This window comes from Budorcas taxicolor, chromosome 15, assembly GCF_023091745.1.
Source record: "Budorcas taxicolor isolate Tak-1 chromosome 15, Takin1.1, whole genome shotgun sequence".
NCBI classification, from domain to species: Eukaryota; Metazoa; Chordata; class Mammalia; order Artiodactyla; family Bovidae; genus Budorcas; species Budorcas taxicolor.
The window spans coordinates 47922340-47942713 of NC_068924.1; the positions used below are offsets into that span (position 1 = coordinate 47922340).

The window sequence follows — 20374 nt, forward strand, 5'->3', positions numbered from 1 at the left end:
ATTCACCACATTAACAAATTGAAAAATAAAAGCCATATGATTATCTCAATAGATGCAGAGAAGGCCTTTGACAAAATTCAACATCCATTTATGATAAAAACCCTCCAGAAAGCAGGAATAGAAGGAATATACCTCAACATAATAAAAACGATATATGACAAACCCACAGCAAACATTATCCTCAATGGTGAAAAATTGAAAGCATTTCCCCTAAAGTCAGGAACAAGACAAAGGTGCCCACTTTCACCACTACTATTAAACATAGTTCTGGAAGTTTTGGCCACAGCAATCAGAGCAGAAAAAGAAATAAAAGGAATCCAAATTGGAAAAGAAGAAGTCAAACTCTCACTGTTTGCAGATGACATGATCCTCTACATGGAAAACCCTAAAGACTCCACCAGAAAATTACTAGAGCTCATCAATGAATATAGTAAAGTTGCAGGATATAAAATCAACACACAGAAATCCCTTGCATTCCTATACACCAATAATGAGAAAGTAGAAAAAGAAATTAAGGAAACAACTCCATTCACCATTGCAACGAAATGAATAAAATACTTAGGAATATATCTACCTAAAGAAACTAAAGACCTATATATAGAAAACTATAAAACACTGATGAAAGAAATCAAAGAGGACACTAATAGATGGAGAAATATACCATGTTCATGGATCGGAAGAATCAATGTAGTGAAAATGAGTATATTACAAAAAGTAATCTACAGATTCCATGGAATCCCTATCAAACTACCAGCGGTATTTTTCACAGAACTAGAACAAATAATTTCAAGATTTGTATGGAAATACAAAAAACCTCGAATAGCCAAAGCAATCTTGAGAAAGAAGAATGGAACTGGAGGAATCAACTTGCCTGACTTCAGGCTCTACTACAAAGCCACAGTCATCAAGCCACTATGGTACTGGCACAAAGACAGAAATATAGATCAATGGAACAAAATAGAAAGCCCAGAGATAAATCAACACACATATGGACACCTTATCTTTGACAAAGGAGACAAGAATATACAATGGAGTAAAGACAATCTCTTTAACAAGTGGTGCTGGGAAAACTGGTCAACCACTCATGAAAGAATGAAACTAGATCACTTTCTAACACCACACACAAAAATAAACTCAAAATGGATTAAAGATCTAAATATAAGACTAGAAACTATAAAACTCCTAGAGGAGAACATAGGAAAAACACTCTCTGACATAAATCACAGCAGGATCCTCTATGATCCACCTCCCAGAATACTGGAAATAAAAGCAAAAATAAACAATGGGATCTAATTAAAATTAAAAGCTTCAGCACAAGAAAGGAAACTATAAGCAAGGTGAAAAAGCCTTCTGAATGGGAGAAAATAATAGCAAATGAAGCAATTGACAAACAACTAATCTCAAAAATATACAAGCAACTGATGCAGCTCAATTCCAGAAAAATAAACGACCCATTCAAAAAATGGGCCAAAGAACTAAATAGACATTTCTCCAAAGAAGACATTCTGATGGCTAACAAACACATGAAAAGATGCTCAACGTCACTCATTATTAGAGAACTGCAAATTAAGACCACAATGAGGTACCACTTCACACCAGTCAGAATGGCTGTGACCCAAAAGTCTACAAGCAATAAATGCTGGAGAAGCTGTGGAGAAAAGGGAACTCTCTTACACTGTTGGTGGGAATGTAAACTGGCACAGCCACTATGGAGGACAGTGTGGAGATTCCTTAAGAAATTGCAAATAGAACTCCCTTATGACCCAGCAGTCCCACTGCTGGGCATACACACCAAGGAAACCAGAATAGAAAGAGACATATGTACCCCAATGTTCATTGCAGCACTGTTTATAATAGCCAGGACATGGAAACAACCTAGATGTCCGTCAGCAGATGAATGGATAAGAAAGTTTTGGTACATATACACAATGGAGTATTACTCAGCCATTAAAAAGAATACATGTGAATCAGTTCTATTGAGATGGATGAAACTGGAGCTGATTATACAGAGTGAAGTAAGCCTGAAAGAAAAACACCAATACAGTATACTAACACATATATATGGAATTTAGAAAGATGGTAATGATGACCCTGTATGCAAGACAGCAAAAGAGACACAGATGTGTAGAGCAGACTTTTGGACTCTGAGGGAGAGGGGGAGGTTGGGATGATTTGGGAGAATGGCATTGAAACATGTATACTATCATGTAAGAAATGAATCACCAGTCTATGTTTGATGCAGGATGCAGGAAGCTTGGGACTGGTGCACGGGGATGATCCGGAGAGATGATGTGGGGTGGGAGGTGGGAGGGGGGGTTCATGTTTGGGAGCTCATGTACACCCGTGGCAGATTCATGTCAATGTATGCTAAAACCAATACAGTATTGTAAAGTAAAATAAAGTAAAAATAAAAATTAAAAAATAATAATAATGCTAGTTCCCATGTGTGTAAAAACTTACAATTTGACCAATATTTTTGTAACTTTATTTTTTTAATAAACACTTGATATTAAAGAACTTACATGTCTTGCACATGAAAGAGAGGTGATAGACTAAGTTTTGCTAATACACATTCCAGAAAAGATTTTAGAAAGTTTTCTGGAGGATAATCACGACTATCGTGTATGTAATGCTAAATGTCTTTGAACCAATCAACCTATTTTCTTGGGCTTTAGTCATTGCGGCACATGGGGTTGGTAGTTGTGGCTCCCAGGCTCTACAGCACAGGCTCTACAGCACAGGCTCCGTTGTGCTCAGAGACACACATTAGATCCCTGATCCAGGAAAACTCCACATTCCAGGGGGCAGCTAAGCCCATGAGCCACATCTATGGACTTGACTTAGTGACTAACAATGAGCATGATTCTACTGTACATATTTGTTGTTGTTATTTAGATGCTCAGTCATATCTAACTCTTTTACAAACCCACGGGCTGTAGCCTGGTCTGGGAAATGGTGAAGGACAGGGAAACATGGCTTGCTGCAGTCCATGGGGTCACAAAGAGTCAGACACAACTGAATGTCCGAACAACAACAGCAGCAACATTAATAACAAGCCTCTTATCCCTGATAAGGGAAGAGTATTTCACTTAAGTATTCACCAGACTGCTATCAATCCTCTATGATACAAGCAGACATATCTCTTTTGAGGGTTGTTATAGCATAACAACCTAGTTCAGATAGATGATTAATATCAATTACATAAATAAATGTACAAATGATAAAAACAAATGCCCAATGCATAGTCCATACAATGAATCCAGTATTGCCTATTGATTATAAATGAAATATGTGTACAATAACTCCAAAGACCTTACTGATTAAATTTGAAGTTTCTAAGTTTATAATATTTGATAGAAGACATAAATAAAAGCAGAGGAAGGAGGAGGGAGGAGGGAAAAAGAAAAGTAGATACAGTCAGTAAATGAAAATGCAGCCCAGCAGACAAACTGATAGCAGCTTTAGAGATTTTGAGTAGAGAACCCAGCTAAGAGTGCCTGCAATCATCAGAGTCTTGGATCTGAATGAACTTGTTATTCAGGATTATCTCAGAAACAAGTACATTGGAGTTGATTTGTGGACACGACTGCATTGTACATAGTTCCCAGGGTCAAGACTCAGATATTTGCAAGTTGTCCAGATATCTTAGAGAGTATCAAAGTAAACAAGTGCCCAACCAACTGCTTTCTCATAATAGATACAATGCAGCCTTCTGCTGTCCTCACTTACTGGCCTAGCTAACATTATATTATCTAGCTGCAAGGGTTAAGAAGATGATGACTTAGATACATGGCTTGCTAGGATATCAAAGAAAAAATTTGAAAAACCACAGATTTATATTTTGTTAACTAATGCTATGCATCTGCATATGTTGCTAAGTGGTTCACATCTGATATCTTGTGAATATGGCCCCAAAGTGGGTCTGGCTTATTATACACAATTTACAGAGGATGAAATTAAGTCTCAGAGGACTATCCATTGTTAGTCATAGAATTATGACCATAGTATTTGCTACTTCCATTTCACAACATAGTCTCTTCATAGATTACCATGTGGAAACAGGCTGAAACTAACAATGAAACTTTTATAAAAGTGCAGTAAGTTGAAGTCAGTTTCCAAACCAAATAGATGCAATCTGTCCTTTTCCTTCCTTGTCGACCTACAGATTAAATTTCTCACACAATATTTTTAAAAAATGGAAAATGGAATATTTTTAAAATAAATTTTTAAAGAAAATAAGTAGAAAATATGTTCTACTCTAAATGAATGGATAAACTGTGGTACACCAATACAATGGAATGGTATACAGGAATCAAAATAACTGAGCTATTAAGCCACAGAAAGGTATGAGAGAAACTAAAGTGTATATGGGAATGGAAGAAGTCAATATTAAAGGGCTACAGTACTGTATGATTCCAACCAACTGCATGACATTTGGGAAACAAAAAGCTATAGACACAGAAAAAGATCAGTGGTTGTCAGAAGGCTTAAAGGGAAGGAGAAATAAATAGGTGGAATACAGGGAATCTGTAGAGCAATGATACTATTGTGTATGATGCTGTAATGGTAGATGCATGTTGTTTGTCAAAGCTCAAAAGATGTACAATAAAAGACTGAAGAACTAAACTATGGAGTGTACTTAATAAAGTACCAACATTGCCTCATCAATTGTAACAAATATATTACACTAGTGCAAAAGGTTAATATTAAGACAAAATTGGGTGGGTAGAGTTAAAGGGATATATAAACTCTGTACCTTCTCATTTTTTCTTTAAATATAAATCTGTTCTATAATGTGAAAGTGAAGTAGCTCAGTCATGTCCAACTCTTTGCAACCCTGTGGACTGTAGCCTACCAGGCTCCTCTCTCCCTGGGATTCTCCAGGCAAGAATAGTGGAGTGGGTTGCCATTTCCTTCTCCAGGGGATCTTCCCGACCCAGGGATCGAACCCGGGTCTCCTGCATTGCAGGCTGACACTTTAACCGCTGAGCCACCAGGGAAGCCCAGTCTATAATGTAATATATGTTAATTTTTACAAGCTTCATTTCAAAAGTGAGAGTCCTCCAAATATTATCACATTTTTCTCTCATTGAAACTTTAACATATTTCAATAACGGACAATTGGTAATATGCTGACATATTTTCAAATAGTCTCAATAGTTTGTCACAATAGATGGTCATGTTGAAAAGAAGTCACGATATAGGAAAATTCTTAATATTTTATAGTATGGGCTTCCCTGGTGGCTCAGATGGTAAAGAATCTGCCTGCAATGCAAGAGACCCAGGTTTTATTCCTGGGTCAGAAAGATCCCCTGGAGAAGGGAATGGCTACCTACTCCAGTATTCTTGCCTGGAATACTCCATGGACAGAGGAGCCTGGGAGGCTACAGTCTGTGCGGTCACAAAGAGAAGGACATGACTGACTTACACTAACAGGTTTGCATAATGAGCTGGAAAAAGTGCAGAGTTGTTGCTAACAAGCTGTTCTGGGATGGAAAACTATCAAATGAAATTTAAAACTGGAAAATCCAATTATGAACTATGAAAGATAAATTTAGTCAGCTAATCCAAATGTTGACTGTAGGTCTCTGTTATAAAAGCAGTTGCTCAGCATGTAATATACCCAAAAGATTTCTCAGCCCAGAGGTTATTCCCTAGGCTGTTTTTCATGGACATCTATGTACAATACAGATGCATCTATAAACATATATCTTTCTACACCCCTATTAGCTAGGCATGACTTTTTGCCTATAACCTGGGAACGTCACTGTGGGAATTCAAGATCTTCCTTTTTAGGGTCTAAGGGTTTAGAAAAAGCATGCATCTAAAAGGTAAATTAGAACAGTTTCAAGCTTATAACTGTGGGTTCTGCAGGCCTGAATTTTAAAGCAGGCTTTCCATACTCATCATGTATGTAATGTGACCTTGAGAAAGTCCTTCAAAGACTAAGTTCCTTTCTGTGTAAAGCTGTGATGCTAAAATGACTACTTTATATGATAGTTGTGACTGTTAAATTGGATAATTCATTTAAAGTGGTTAGAATAGAATTTAGGAAAATGCTGAGCACATTTTAAGGACTGTAAATACTTGCGATTATTATTTTTACCATTACTATTTTATTGTCCATTCCAGTGCTGATATCTGATATGTCTTCCAGGTAAACCTGCTAACATTTTCCATGTGCCTGCTTTACAGTAAAGCCAGGCCATACTTGGGGAGACATTCAGATAAATGAAACAAGACTTCAGTTTAGCAACATTAATAATATTGTGGCTATACCTCCATATTTTTAATGAATAGACATTTAAAAACCTCTCAGAGTTTTCAGTAAAAGTTCTTTTACTTATTCTATGGGTTTGCTTCTTGATGAGGAATTTTGTTTTTTTTTTCTTCCTACTGGAATTTCATGAAAGGTGTGGGAGAGAGAGAAATAAGGATCAGTTTGTGTTGATAATTTGGTAATGTGCCTTAATTCTTTGATAAGTATTGGTATAATTTGAAAAGGACTTCAGTTAACTTAAGGGAGTACTGCTAGATATCTTGAAATGAAGAGTGGTTTTCCATTTGCTAGATGGTGTGATGATCTCACATGAAAAGTAAAGATTGTGAATTCCAAAATTTGTATTGTTCTTTTTAGATGAAATAATATTTATTATTCATAACTTTGAAACATGCTAAGTTTCAGTCAAATATTGTGAATTTATATATATGATGCCTTTACCAAAAATATTAATTTTGACTGGCAATATGACTGACTAAATTTATGTTTTATATGGGCTTGAAACATGGATAATTTTTAATTTGAAGGGTTTTTTTTTTCAGAAAATATTTTATAATTTTTGATATATTGAAAAGAATTGCTGCTATTGAGAAAAAGTTGCTGAAATTTGATCTTATTCTTTTGTTAGTGAATATAAAAATTGCAGTCACTCTGTTCTTTCAAAAATTTTTTCAGTAACAGATAGTGAATAACATTGGGCCTTGACATTTTTCAGTGATTTTCTTGTTCTGAATGAGAACATTCTGTAATATTCTGAATTTTGTGTTCACTGATTCTATTTCATGATCCCTGAGAATTAGTCTTAAATGATGGTATGTTTAATATTATAATTTTTGTACAACAGTTTAAATGTCATGTTAATTTGAACATTGTCTTCAAGAGTTTAGATGAGGGGCAGATGAGTAAAACTATTTTTTCTTTATTGTAAAAAAAATTTAGACCAAAGAAAATATCTCACCCCCTAAGTATTGAAACAAGAATTCAACATTTTATGCTGCCTCCAATTCTATGTCAGACCATCATTCCATCTCCTCCCAGTCAATCTGTCCACTGAACAATGGAATATTAATTCTCTCCAATCTTCATTTCTACCAAGACAAAGGAGAGAGAAAAATAACCTTTTCAGTTTTAAGAATTTATTATCAAATTAGAGAGAAACACTATATATATAGAACTCTTAAAGGTTCAAAAGACATATGCATAAATCATACAGTTATAACCACTGGCATTACAAAAACTAAAAATTTCATCTCAACATTTCTTATTCACAAAGTTTTCAGAGATAAAAAGTTTTCCCATAAAAAGGGAGCACTTTGCCAATGATCATTCAGTTATTCAGTAACTTTTCTTAGACCACGTTCTTCTACTTTACAATACTAAAATTAGTACTTAAGACTTGACTCAGTTGAGGGAAAAAGTGCTCTTTTTTTACTATTATTTACTCTGGCTCTTTTCCTTCTGTTTTTCACGTAATAGATTTTGGCCACTTCTTTAGAACAACATCAAACTATACATCCACTCCCCTCACTGCCTTCTTGCTCACTGGTGTCCCAGGATTAGAAGACTTCCAAGTCTGGATTTCCATCCCTTTCAGCTTCATGTACCTTTTGGCTGTAACAGGGAATGGCCTGGTTATGGCGATGGTTATCTGGGACAGAAGCCTCCATGAACCCATGTATCTCTTCTTGGCCATGCTAGCTCTCAATGATGTCCTACTTTGTACTGTCACGGTGCCCAAAATGCTTCTTATCTTTTGGCAGGGCCCTTCCATATCGACATTTCCTGCCTGTCTCACACAGATGTTTTTCGTTCATGCTCTATTTCTCTCTGAATCTGCTGTCCTACTGGCCATGGCTTTTGACCGCTATGTGGCTATCTGTGCACCACTCCATTATACTACCCTACTTACAGGCTCTCTCATTAGCAAAGTGGTCCTGGCTCTGGTGGCTCGAAGTGTGGCTGTGGTCACCCCTGGTGTCCTACTCATTTTCCGCCTGCACTTCTGCCAGAGCAACGTCATTCACCATACTTACTGTGAGAACATGGGCATTGCCAAATTGGCTTGCAATAGCATTGTCCCTAATAGCATTTATGGGCTCACTGCTGCTCTCCTCACCACAGGACTGGACTTCGTCCTTATCTCCCTGTCCTACTGGTTAATCTTGAGAACAGTCTTCCGACTGCCTTCTAGGGAAGCCCGGACAAAGGCCTTTGGAACTTGTGGAGCCCATACATGTGTCATCCTGATATTCTACACTCTGGCCTTCTTTTCCTTCTTTACCCATCGCTTTGGACACCATGTGCCCAGGCATGTCCTTATCCTCCTGGCAAATCTGTACTTACTGGTGCCACCTACCATGAACCCCATTGTTTATGGGGTAAAGACAAAAGAGATCAGGATGCGAGTGCTAGGACTCTGTGCCCAACCTAAATGATCCAAGAGTAATAAAGCAACAAGGAACAGGGGAGTCCAGGACTGAGAATCAGGGTTAAATACCAAGTCTAAATAAATCTGGACAGATTTATTCCTGCAACATCTATGCAATGAATAAGGCTTTAAAATTTTGTATTTCTAAATGTCATCTCCCTGATATTGGGTTAAAAGGAAGCTAACAAGGTACTGCTCAAGTACCACCAAGAATTATCTGAACAAATTAAGGTAATGTGCCACTGTAGCTACATAGAACATGTAAATATCCTTTGGATAATAAACAATGCCTCTTCTACATCAATTTACTATGGATAGGACAAAATGTAAACTCTATATATTCACGAATTTGTTTTGATTCCATTCTTACCATAACATCCACAGGGCCCAAAACATACACATAATTAATAAACATTTGTTGAATGGATAAGCATCTTAATTAATAAAAATGCTAATGAATTTATGTAACAAACCCCCAATATACCTTATGCATTATATATGACCTACAATTTGAATATTTCATTTCCTTTCCTCTCAAAAAATTTCCTTTTGCTTCCACAAAATATGAATTTCTTATCTCTTTCAATACCTTAGTGTATTAAAGATTCTTTTGGTGACAAACAATAGAAATTACCTTTGGTTAGATAAAGAAAACAAAAAGCAGGATATTTCATGGTAACATTCTATGGATGTCATGACAGCCAAGGGTAATCTGAATATCTATATCTCAGGTAGGATTAAAGTCAGCCTGCTATAAGACCTCACCAGGAGGAGTGGATGACTTATTTATTGAATCTGGTGACACTATCTGGTCTTAGCTACAATGACTGTGGGATAAGATGCATAATTTCCCTATATTGGGTCAGATTGTTCAACCTGGACCAAACTGTTATATCCCTCTATTCTGATTTAAGGGGGATGAAATTGTGTCAGGGCAATTCTGAAGGAAAGGAAAGTATGATAAGTGGTCTGGATTCTGTTCACTGGTTTCATTTGGTGTGTTTATATTTAGCACATGCCATTGTCCTACACTAAACAGCTCTTCCTACACTAAATATTCTTGCTAACTGCATTCCATAGTACTAGGACAAATTTTATCATCTATGAACTCTCGTAACATAATTACTGCAAAGTAATTCCTTATCTCCACTAGAAAATATTCATCTCTTGATTTATACAGGAGCTAAAATATTTCTTTGGCATCAAACAGTAAAAAAGTACATCATGAACATAATAGAAATATATACATGGTCAAGTGGTTGAAGCAATTTGACTGTCTTGAAAATATTTATATTGTTATAATTCTTTTTATAAATATATATGGTTGCTTCTAGATATTCTGTGTAATCACATACTTATCCATGATATACGTTTTTTTAAAAGGAAATTATGTTTTCATATTTATTCAATTGAATGAGTGAAAGACTAAGCATGCTAATGAAATATTTTGCAGTGACATTTTACATAGAAAAAAAAGCTAAATACTTAGATGGTAAAGTGGATACTGACATACTCTGCTCTGATTTTTGCTTGCTATCATGCTTTGCTACAAAGGGCTTTCTGCAGCATAAAGATGATCAATGCATAGTCCAAAGATTAACATTTGACACAATGAAAACAATATCATTGCATTTTTGCCTAATGATAGGGGATTGGAACACAATGATAAATTATTATTTGGCCTTCTAGATATCTTATAGATTCTTCAGGTAGGCAGAGAATGCTTTTAGAAGGCAAATAAATACCCATGACTTTATCAAACAATAAAAAGCAAAGACATCACTTTGCCAACAAAGGTCCATATAATCAAAGTGATGGTTTTTCTAGTAGTCATGTATGGGTGTTAGAGTTGGACCTTAAAGAAGACTGAACAGTGAAGAATTGATCTTTTCAAATTTGGTGCTGGAGAAGACTCTTAAGAATCCCTTGGGCTGCAGGGAGATCAAATCAGTTCAATCCTAAGGGAAATCAACCCTGAATAACTCATTGGAAGGACTGATGCTGAAGCTGAAGCTTCAATACGTTGGCCACCTGATTAAACAGCCAACTCATTGGAAAAGACCCTGATGCTAGGAATGATTGAAATCAGAAGGAGAAAAGGGCAGCAGAGCATGAGATGGTTGGATGGTGTTACCTTTTCCATGGACATGAACTTGGACAAACTCCGGGAGATGGTGAGGAACAGGAAGGCCTGGCATGCTGTAGTCCATGGGGTCACAAAGAGTCACACTCAACTTAGCAACTGAACATTACTATATATAACAATATGAGTAAGAGTGTCTCAATTTATAAACCCATGTACAAATAAGATAGATGCTTAGATCATATTATTGTGAATTTAGTGAAGAACAAGAGGCCTTCCTCTTTCAATAGCACTATTTGCTAGGACTTCAGCTTTCATTAAATTTTTAAAAACAAGATAATATTTCTGTTCTCAATTCATTATACAAACTTGCACTCATAGCATAATACAAAATGCTATTTATTCATTTGTTTATTCAGTCACTCATGTCTTCATTGACTATATTCACTGGAAGAGCCTACCTTAATTTTGAGACTATGAGTTTTCTGAATGTTTTTAGTAAAGTATACTTTATGAATATAATGTAACTCATAATACATCTTAAGAAACATTAGAGGATAATAATACGTAAAGTCAAAAGTTGTCTTGCATATTTAGATATTCACTTATATATATTTTTTGTGAGTGAAATGAAAAATCTAACATTCAATAGTTTAAACATATTTCTGTTGGCCAAAAACATGATAATTTTTTTTTTTATTTTTTGGAGCACAAGCATTAAAATAGATGTGTTCAGCAAGCAGACACTAAAAATATATTTTGAATTTGAAGGTTTTATAGAATGGCTATAGTCAAATGCTATTTATTTGACATACAGAAGATGATAATGTTCACATTTTCTTTGAAAATTTATTTCTATTAATTTTTTCTTATCTACTTCAGGAAATATTAACTAAGTCCAATGTTCATATATCTTGCTTTATTTTTACTTGATATCCTTTTGGTCAAAGTGAATATGCTGAAGGAGAAGGGTAATTAGAAATAGAATTAAGAAATAGGATAAGGAGGGATGGGAACCGACATAATTGAATTTAAACTAGGCAAAAAAAATAAGTCATGTGAAGATGTCCTTCACATGCTTGACATTTGTAATATAATTTTAAGTTAATAATACCTCTTTGGTTATATGAAATGTGGGCTCATGACAAGTGAAATCTTTCTCTCCAAGACATTTTTAAAAATACAAAAGAACTAGTTATTCTATATCCAATGAATGATTCATTTCTTAATCAATTATGCATTCAATAATTATTAAGTGCATAATTTAACTAAACTAGTGTTCATTCTCACAAGTAGCAAGCTGCATGAGACACAGTTCTTACAGTAGAGTAAGATTTGAGAAAACATATTACTTATTATTAAAACCAATATACATACTGAAAGTTATAAAGCATTCTTAAAATCCTTTTTTTCTCCTTAATTTACTTGTCTTTGAAAAAGTGTAGACATGTGAATTAAGAAATTTCAACGAGAAGTGTAAGGTTTTTATGCAACTCTATGTACACATGAAACTAGATTGTTTGAGTTATATGAAAAGAGTTTGTATGCTAAAAGAGTTCTGGACAAAAGGATTTATATTTTGTTTCTTGCTATCACAAATGTAAGTGGCTATGCATTAGTGACTTAGAATTTTTACATTTGAATATTATATCCTAAATTATTCTTAGAATAATTTAATCCATGGATTATAAACACTGACTTCACAAGACATTATCTCAGGAATTTCAAAAGGTTCTGAGTTGCGGCTTTCTATAAGATTAAAATTATTTCTGAAAATTAAGTAAAAACAGACTACAAAGGTTGACTGTTTCTGTTTCTGGTGAAACTAAATTTCCTCAGAAAAGACTGAACATGTGTATAAAATTTTAAAATATGCTACTGATGCACCATGAAGATAAATAAAACGCTGTGAGTTCTAATAAGCTCTTACATCAACATATGATTTTTTCAAACTTTAATAAAGGTAACTTCAGCAGATTTATAAACACACTTATGAGAAATGTAACATAATAATCATGGACAAATACAGTATGTCAAGAAGCAAAAAAAAACAAAAAGCATTTAGAATACTCAAGGAAAATGTCATGGATGGGTAACCTTGAATCACAGTTAGGATTAGAAATGAGAGAAAATAGATGGAAATGATTTCTAAAACTTCACTCCAACAATTTCATACTTAAAGGAGATTTATGAAGCACATGCTAAGTCAGGATTTATAATTCCAGTAGACATCAATTCTCTCTTTTATATCTACTGTCAGTTCTATTTCTCTTTATAAACTAATCTTTTATTGGTAACTCTGGTTCCAACATAGAGTGTAGATATTCACTATATATTTTCACACATAAGGTTGATGCCATCATTGACTTGAGGACATGTCTACATCAAAGAAGAACTGATTCTTAGGGGGAAAAGCAGGTGGAGAATTCCTTGGCAGATCTGCTTGGTCTTCACACTATAGATGATTGGGTTGAGCACAGGTGGAACTAGCAGGTAGATATGAGCCATGAAGATGTGGATGAGAGGGGATGAGTGTTTAGCAAAACGATGGACAATAGAGAGCCCAATCATAGGCACATAAAGAATAAGTACAGCACAGATGTGGGATGCACATGTGTTGAGGGCCTTAAATCTCCCCTCCTGAGATGAAATTTTTAATACTGAGTGAAGGATGAAAACATAAGACACAAAAATACCCAGAGAGTCCATTCCCCACAGCAAAATGATCAGAACTAACCCATAAATAACATTAAACTTAGTGTCAGCACAAGCAAGGCGGATGATGTCCTGATGTAGACAATAAGAATGAGAAAGGATGTGAGAGTGGCAGAAGGGAAAGAAAGCCAGCCGGGCTAGAAGTGGAATCATGGCAAAGGCACTTCTAAGCAGGGCTGCAATGCCAATTTTCGTGATGAGTGTTGGAGTGAGAATGGTAGCGTATCTTAGTGGGTGGCAGATGGCCACATATCGGTCAAGGGCCATGGCCAAGAGCACAGATGACTCAGTGAAGGAGAAAGTATGAATGAAAAACATTTGGACTACACAAGTGTTGAACTGGATCTCCCTGGATATGGACCACAGCACCCTGAAGAGTGATATCATTGTGGGCAAGGACATGCCCATGTCAGTGAGAGAAAGCATGGCCAAGAAGTAGTACATGGGCTCATGGAGCCTGGGGTCTGTCCGGACAATATGTAGGATAGTACAGTTACCCATGATTCCAGCAAGGTAGAGGAGACAGAATGGGATGGAAATCCAGTGGTGAAATTCCTCATATCCAGGGATACCTGTGAGATAGAAGGTGGAGGACAGGATATTGCTGGCGTTTGCAGTTGCCATAGGGCTTACTGTTAAACCACAATCCCGATTCACAATCACACTCCAGAAGGGGAACAAAGGAGAAGATCAGCACCTGTGTCACAAAAACAAAACAAAACTTCAGAGGGTCCTATAATATCTCCTAGATTCACCCTCATAGTTTTGCTTTATTTTTCTTCATTTCATTGATGAGCGTCATCAATTAAGAAAAACATTCACTTTTATAACTATAAGGACTTTCCCTTCTCCTCAGATGAAGAACTATTAACAAGCTGTCTAAATATACACAATTTCCTTCTAAAGACACTGCCCCCAGAGCAGCACACACAAAATCATTGAAAATTACATTATTAATTTTATACTTTTCTTCAGAACAATCTTGGCCAGCGTTACTGGTCTTATGTGCTATGCTGTGCTTCATCGCTCAGTCCTATCCGACTCTGGGACTACACGGACTGTAGCCCTCCAGGCTCCTCTGTCCATGGGGATTCTCCAGGCAAGAATACTAGAGTGGGTTACCGTGCCAAAAGGGATCTTTCCAACCCAGGTATCAAACCCAAGTCCCCCACAGAGCAGACAGATTCTTTACCATCTGAGCCACCAGGGAAGTCCACTGGTCTTATCCTAGCCATGTAAAAAAAATTAAAAAAAAGACTTTCTATAATACTCCAGTATTCTTGCCTGGAGAATCCCATGGACAGAGGAGCCTGGCTGGTTACAGTCCATGGGGTTGCAAAAGTTGGACATGACTTAAAGACTAAAGAGAGAGAGAGAGAGACAATGACTTGTATGAATGTCTTCATCTGAGCTTGATAGATTTTCAGCAATACTTGAATATCATGCAAGGCATCATTACAGTATTCAGGCAAGATTTGGTCAGGATGGCTCTTATTCTTACTAAACATAAGTTTGACTACATAATTGATACCACAGGTATGGTATCCACATATGCATGCTAAGTTGCTTTAGTCAGGTCCAACTTTTTGAGACCCTATGGACTGGGAACCAGGCAGGCTCCTCTGTCCATGGGATTTTCCAGGCAAGAATACTGGAGTTGGTTGCCATTTCCCCCTCCAGGGGATCTTCTTTATCTAGATATAGAACCCACCTCTCTTAAGTCTCCTGCATTGGCCGATGGGTTCTTTATCACTAGTGCCGCCTAGGGATTATAGCTACATAGAGTCAACTCTAATATCAATATGTTCTGGGATGAGCATCCCCCAGAGGTGAATACAGGTTAAGATGATTTAGAAGAATATGTGGATTTTAATTTTTTTAATTATAAAATATATAATTTATGGAATGTTAAGCAAACTATAATTTATTTTGAATCTGATTTGAAAGATTCTGAACATTCTTCCTCTTACGTTACAGAACTGATTAATCATTTAGAGACTTTTTTCCTACTAAAAATCGCAAAACAATAGTTATAGGGATTGTTGAGGGATTGGAAATTTATCCATCAAAGCAAAAATAAGAGATAACAACAACAACAACAACAAAAGTAAAATGCACAAAAAATGCCTACTTGCATCTGACCTTCACACTAAAACTTTTATGCTCAAATGAGAAAATATATCTTCCCCCACTAGATTCCAGGATTTCTTCTGTGGTCAAGAAAGACATCTCTGTATTAAGAAAGGTGAGCCACTTCTCAAAACCCACTTGCTCATCAACTGCCCAGCCTCCATGCTCACCAAAATATTGGTTTAAGAGTTTAAAGTCTATGGGACCTGTACCTACACAATGGAGTATTACTCAGCCGTTAAAAAGAATACATTTGAACCAGTTCTGATGAGATGGATGAAACTGGAGCCGATTATACAGAGTGAAGTAAGCCAGAAAGGAAAACACCAATACCATATACTAACACATGTATATGGAATTTAGAAAGATGGCAATGACGACCCTGTATGCAAGACAGCAAAAAAGACACAGATGTGTATTATTAACGGACTTTTGGACTCAGAGGGAGAGGGAGAGGGTGGGATGATTTGGGAGAATAGCATTGAAACATGTATACTATCATGTAAGAATCGAATCACCAGTCTATGTCCGATGCAGGATACAGTATGCTTGGGGCTGGTGCACGGTGATGACCCAGAGAGATGTTATGGGGAGGGAGGTGGGAGGGGGGTTCATGTTTGGGAACGCATGTACACCCGTGGTGGATTCATGTCAATGTATGGCAAAACCAATACAGTATTGTAAAGTAAAATAAAGTAAAAATAAAAATTTTAAAAATAAATAAATAAAGTCTATGGGACAAATTACCTTCCACTGTAAACTAATAAATCAGCATCTTCTGTCTTGGAAAGTCTTGTTTGATGTTCTGGGAAATGAAATCCCCTCAGTCTCCTCTAGTTCCATGTAAATAACCTTGATTACAGAAGATATTCCCCAAATTGTTTAATAATTTTCTAAGAAATGCAAGATCCATAATCAAGACATCAAATAAGTACATTCTAGAAACAAATTCAATCTTCCTGACTGTTCATATTACACTTAAGTTCTACTCAGTTACTGTATGAACTGATACTTCTTATGGCCCTGCTATTTAACTTCTCAAATTCCTGTCTATCTCCTCACCTTCCTGTCCAAAATTTCACTGATTATTACTTTCAATGCTCAGATTTTCCAATACTTCCCTTCTTTTTGTTGATTCTTTTCCAATTTCTATTCTATAATCAAAATTTAAAAATCTGGTTTTTATCTCACTGCTTAGTCAACTCAGACCATTTTTCTTATTTTATAAATGTTCTCTCCCATTGACATGAAGTAGTAAACATGAAGTTTGATTGAAAACTGGAAGATACCTGATCTAGAGGTCATCTTTCATCATATCACTGACTTTTTTTCTGAGGTTTTAAAGAGACAGAAATCTAACATCTCCCTTATGTGGAGTCTGTTTCTCTGGTTCTGCAATCACAGTAACTTAAGTTATATTCTGGTTTCAAAGCTTACTCATTTTAATTTAGATGAAATGACTCTTTTTTCTCTGTACCAAAGTTGCCTCCTCTGTAAACTGAAGATACTAATAGTTTGATGGGATGTGCTAAGGTGAAGGTAATATTGTGTGTAAAATACTTGGTACAGAGCTTTTTCTGTGATGATGATAGTGATGAAAATGAGAACAATGATGATAACATCAACAATGATGATGATAACAATAACACCAACAATGATTGATGTATAATGAGAGGAGGAAGAAAAGAGGAGACTATTAACTATTCTCCTCTAGAGGAAACACCATGAGTCGCCATCTTACATGCGACCTAGATGCTCTGAGAAGTAGAAAATGAACTGTATCAGTTTAATCTCCTTTTCTTCCACTAAAATTTCAGTATAGCAAGAAATATGAATTGCTCCTTAGTATTTTTTTCTACCCAGAAATTCCTCTGATCATCATGATGAAACTACATATATACATTTCATTTTAATCAGTGCCAATATTGGGGGGTGGTAAGAAGAGTCCAAAATAGAATGAGAAATCTCACCAAGAGTAAGAATGAGATTTTGGGGACTTCAGTGAACTGGAATATGATCAGCCACATTAGCATTCTGTTACCCCAACATAAATATTCATTACTCTCCAAATTCACTAGTATTTGGTCCATCTATTATTTCACAGCCTCCATGTTTTAGCTCCCATTTGACTTGACAATCCAATACTTCTTTGTCCTGATACTGCAATTTCAAATTCATTCACATAGCTTTTGATATCTTCCACATCCCCAGAGAAGGAGGTCAGTGGAGTTAGGTAATAAATTAAAAAATCTATAAGTCTTAAGGTTTAGAACATAATTAATAGAGCAAGTGAAGTCATTCAGTCGTGTCTGACTCTTTGCAACCCCATGGACTGTAGCCTACCACACTCCTCTGTCCATGGGATTTTCCAGGCAAGAGTACTAGAGTAGGGTGCCATTCCCTTCTCCAGAGGATCTTCCCGACCCAGGGATCAAACCTGGGTCCCCCTCATTGTAGGCAAGACGCTTTACCATCTGAGCCACCAGGGAAGTTTTTAATTAAAAACTTTTTTTTAATTTAAAGTTTTTAATTAAGTTAATATCATGTTAAAAATCACTGATACATGGGATTAGAAGGGACCTGAAATGTTATCTGCTGTAATCCCACTCTTATTCTGGATTCCTCTTCTGTTATGTCTGGTAATATTCCTTTATGCTGTGTAAACAGTCATGTCTACTGACAGACAGGGGATTACTTGCCATGAAAGTCTAGGGTATATTAGGCAAGTTCTATCTAAAAAACCTATGTATGACTTGAATCCTCTGTCTATGGGTATGGACAATAAAGATTGGAGAAATATGTACTCTAATAACCCAAGAACCTCTTCCTTCTCAAACAATTCCCCTGGTCCTTCTTCTCACACTTTGGGTTTCTGCCCTGCTCTCTTTGATTTCTCAGACCCCCTCTGTATTTTCCTATTACCTCCCAGTCTTACTTTTCCCAGTCATTACCTACTTGGTAGAATAGTTGCTCTTGTCATGAGTGACTGCTCTAATTCTCAAGGAAAGAAGGGTGAGTTAATAAGTGTTCCTCCAGTCCTTAGGGATGTGAATCACCATGAGAAATCCAAGACTGCACCTGTAACCCTGTTTGTGCCACCCTTGTAGTTTATGGCCCTTCTCCAAATCTTCTGTTTTCCATTCCCTAAATCAGTCCTGAATATTCATTGGAAGGACAGATGCTGAAGCTGAAGCTCCAATACTTTGGCCACCTGATGTGAAGAACTGACTCATTGGAAAAGACCCTATGCTAGTAAAGATTGAAGGCAGGAGAAGAAGGGGATGGCAGAGGATGAGATGGTTTGATGCCATCACCTACTCAATGGACATGACTTTGAGCAAGCTACGGGAGTTGGTGATGGACAGGGAAGCCTGGAGTGCACAGTCCATGGGGATGCAAAGAGTTGGACATGAGTGAGCAACTAACACACACATAGCCTTCTTGCCTTTGCATTCCCAAACTGCATTATCAGTTCAGTTCACTTGCTCAGTCATGTCCCATTCTTTGTGACCCCTGGGACTGTAGCCTGCCAGGCTTCTCTGGCCATGGGATTCTATAGGCAAGAATACTGAAGTAGATAGCCATTCTCTTCTCCAGAGGAACTTCCCAACCCAGGAATAGAATCCTGGTATCCTGCATTGCAGGCACATTCTTTACCATTTGAGCTATAGGCAAAGAACCATGAAGGCTATAGAGAGTCTCAAATATTGATCACCTCGATATATGGAACAAATGTGGTAGTGCACATGTGATGAAATAGTAGCTTGTATCCAGAATATGGCTGGCTAATAAAGTTGTTGGGCTTCCCAGGTGGCTCAGTGGTAAAGAATCCACTGGCCAATACAGGAGATGCAGGTTCAATTTCTGGGTTTGGGAGATCCTCTGGAGTAGGAAATGACAACCCACTTATATTCTTTCCTGGAAAATTCCATGGACAGAGGAGCCTGGAGGGCTATAGCACACAGAGTCACAAAGAGGCAGATAAAATGAGTCACTGACAGGCACGCATGCATGTGATAAAGAATGTTAGCTATGGAGTAGCCAATGAGAAGGACTTATTAAGGACTTAAACTGTTGAGGGACATAGAGTCTACAACTTAAAGGCTGGGAATGACTCTAGTTCAGTTCTGTTACCAAATACTGGATAAAAATGAAACACTTATGTGAGTCAACTCCCTCAAAAGTATTACAATATGGAATATGTGAGAAATGTCTATTAACTTCCACTCAATTTTGCTGTACTCTTAAAATTACAATAAAAAATAAAGTGTATTTGAAAGATCATAAACAATAAAGTCAATGTGATCACTCAAATCTTGATTCTCTGGAGTGGTACTTTCTTCACTGTGTCATTAAGTTCTTCCTGCTGAATAGATTATATACATTGGATCAGACTATGAAGCGAAGCATTCACTCAATGATTAAGGTTCTGTATGTCTGTCAACAATATTGACTTCTAAATGTTTGTTGGTGATTATACCATGGAGCAGGGTTGGCATGTGGACTACTCAGGGTGAATAAAACTGTGTCCACCAACAATACTGACTGTTAAATGTTTAGTGCAGGAACTCTTTTGAAAATGTGTTCTACTGTTAATCTTTGCAATTCTGGTTTTGAGACTGGCAATATTGTTTTAATTTTAAGTCTTAACACTATCACTGATTTGCTCAACTAAGATATTGTAGATTGCACATATGTCATGGCTCAGTAATCTCCCAGTATTTAAGATACCCATTGA

General features: G+C 36.6%; 2 protein-coding genes across 2 annotated transcripts; one reads left to right on the forward strand and one right to left on the reverse strand.

The window, feature by feature from the left end:
- The first annotated feature begins 4050 nt into the window (after nt 1-4050).
- LOC128059888 (olfactory receptor 52Z1P-like) lies at nt 4051-11172 on the forward strand. Its single transcript, XM_052652153.1, has 3 exons — nt 4051-4097; nt 7776-8685; nt 11128-11172. The coding sequence occupies exons 1-3, from the start codon at nt 4051-4053 to the stop codon at nt 11170-11172; spliced, it is 1002 nt and encodes a 333-aa protein (XP_052508113.1).
- A 1998-nt stretch (nt 11173-13170) lies between these two features.
- Nucleotides 13171-14130, reverse strand: LOC128060874 (olfactory receptor 51L1-like). The gene has a single exon (XM_052653234.1). It carries the CDS (start codon nt 14128-14130, stop codon nt 13171-13173), a length of 960 nt encoding a protein of 319 aa, XP_052509194.1.
- Between the last annotated feature and the right edge of the window lie 6244 nt (nt 14131-20374).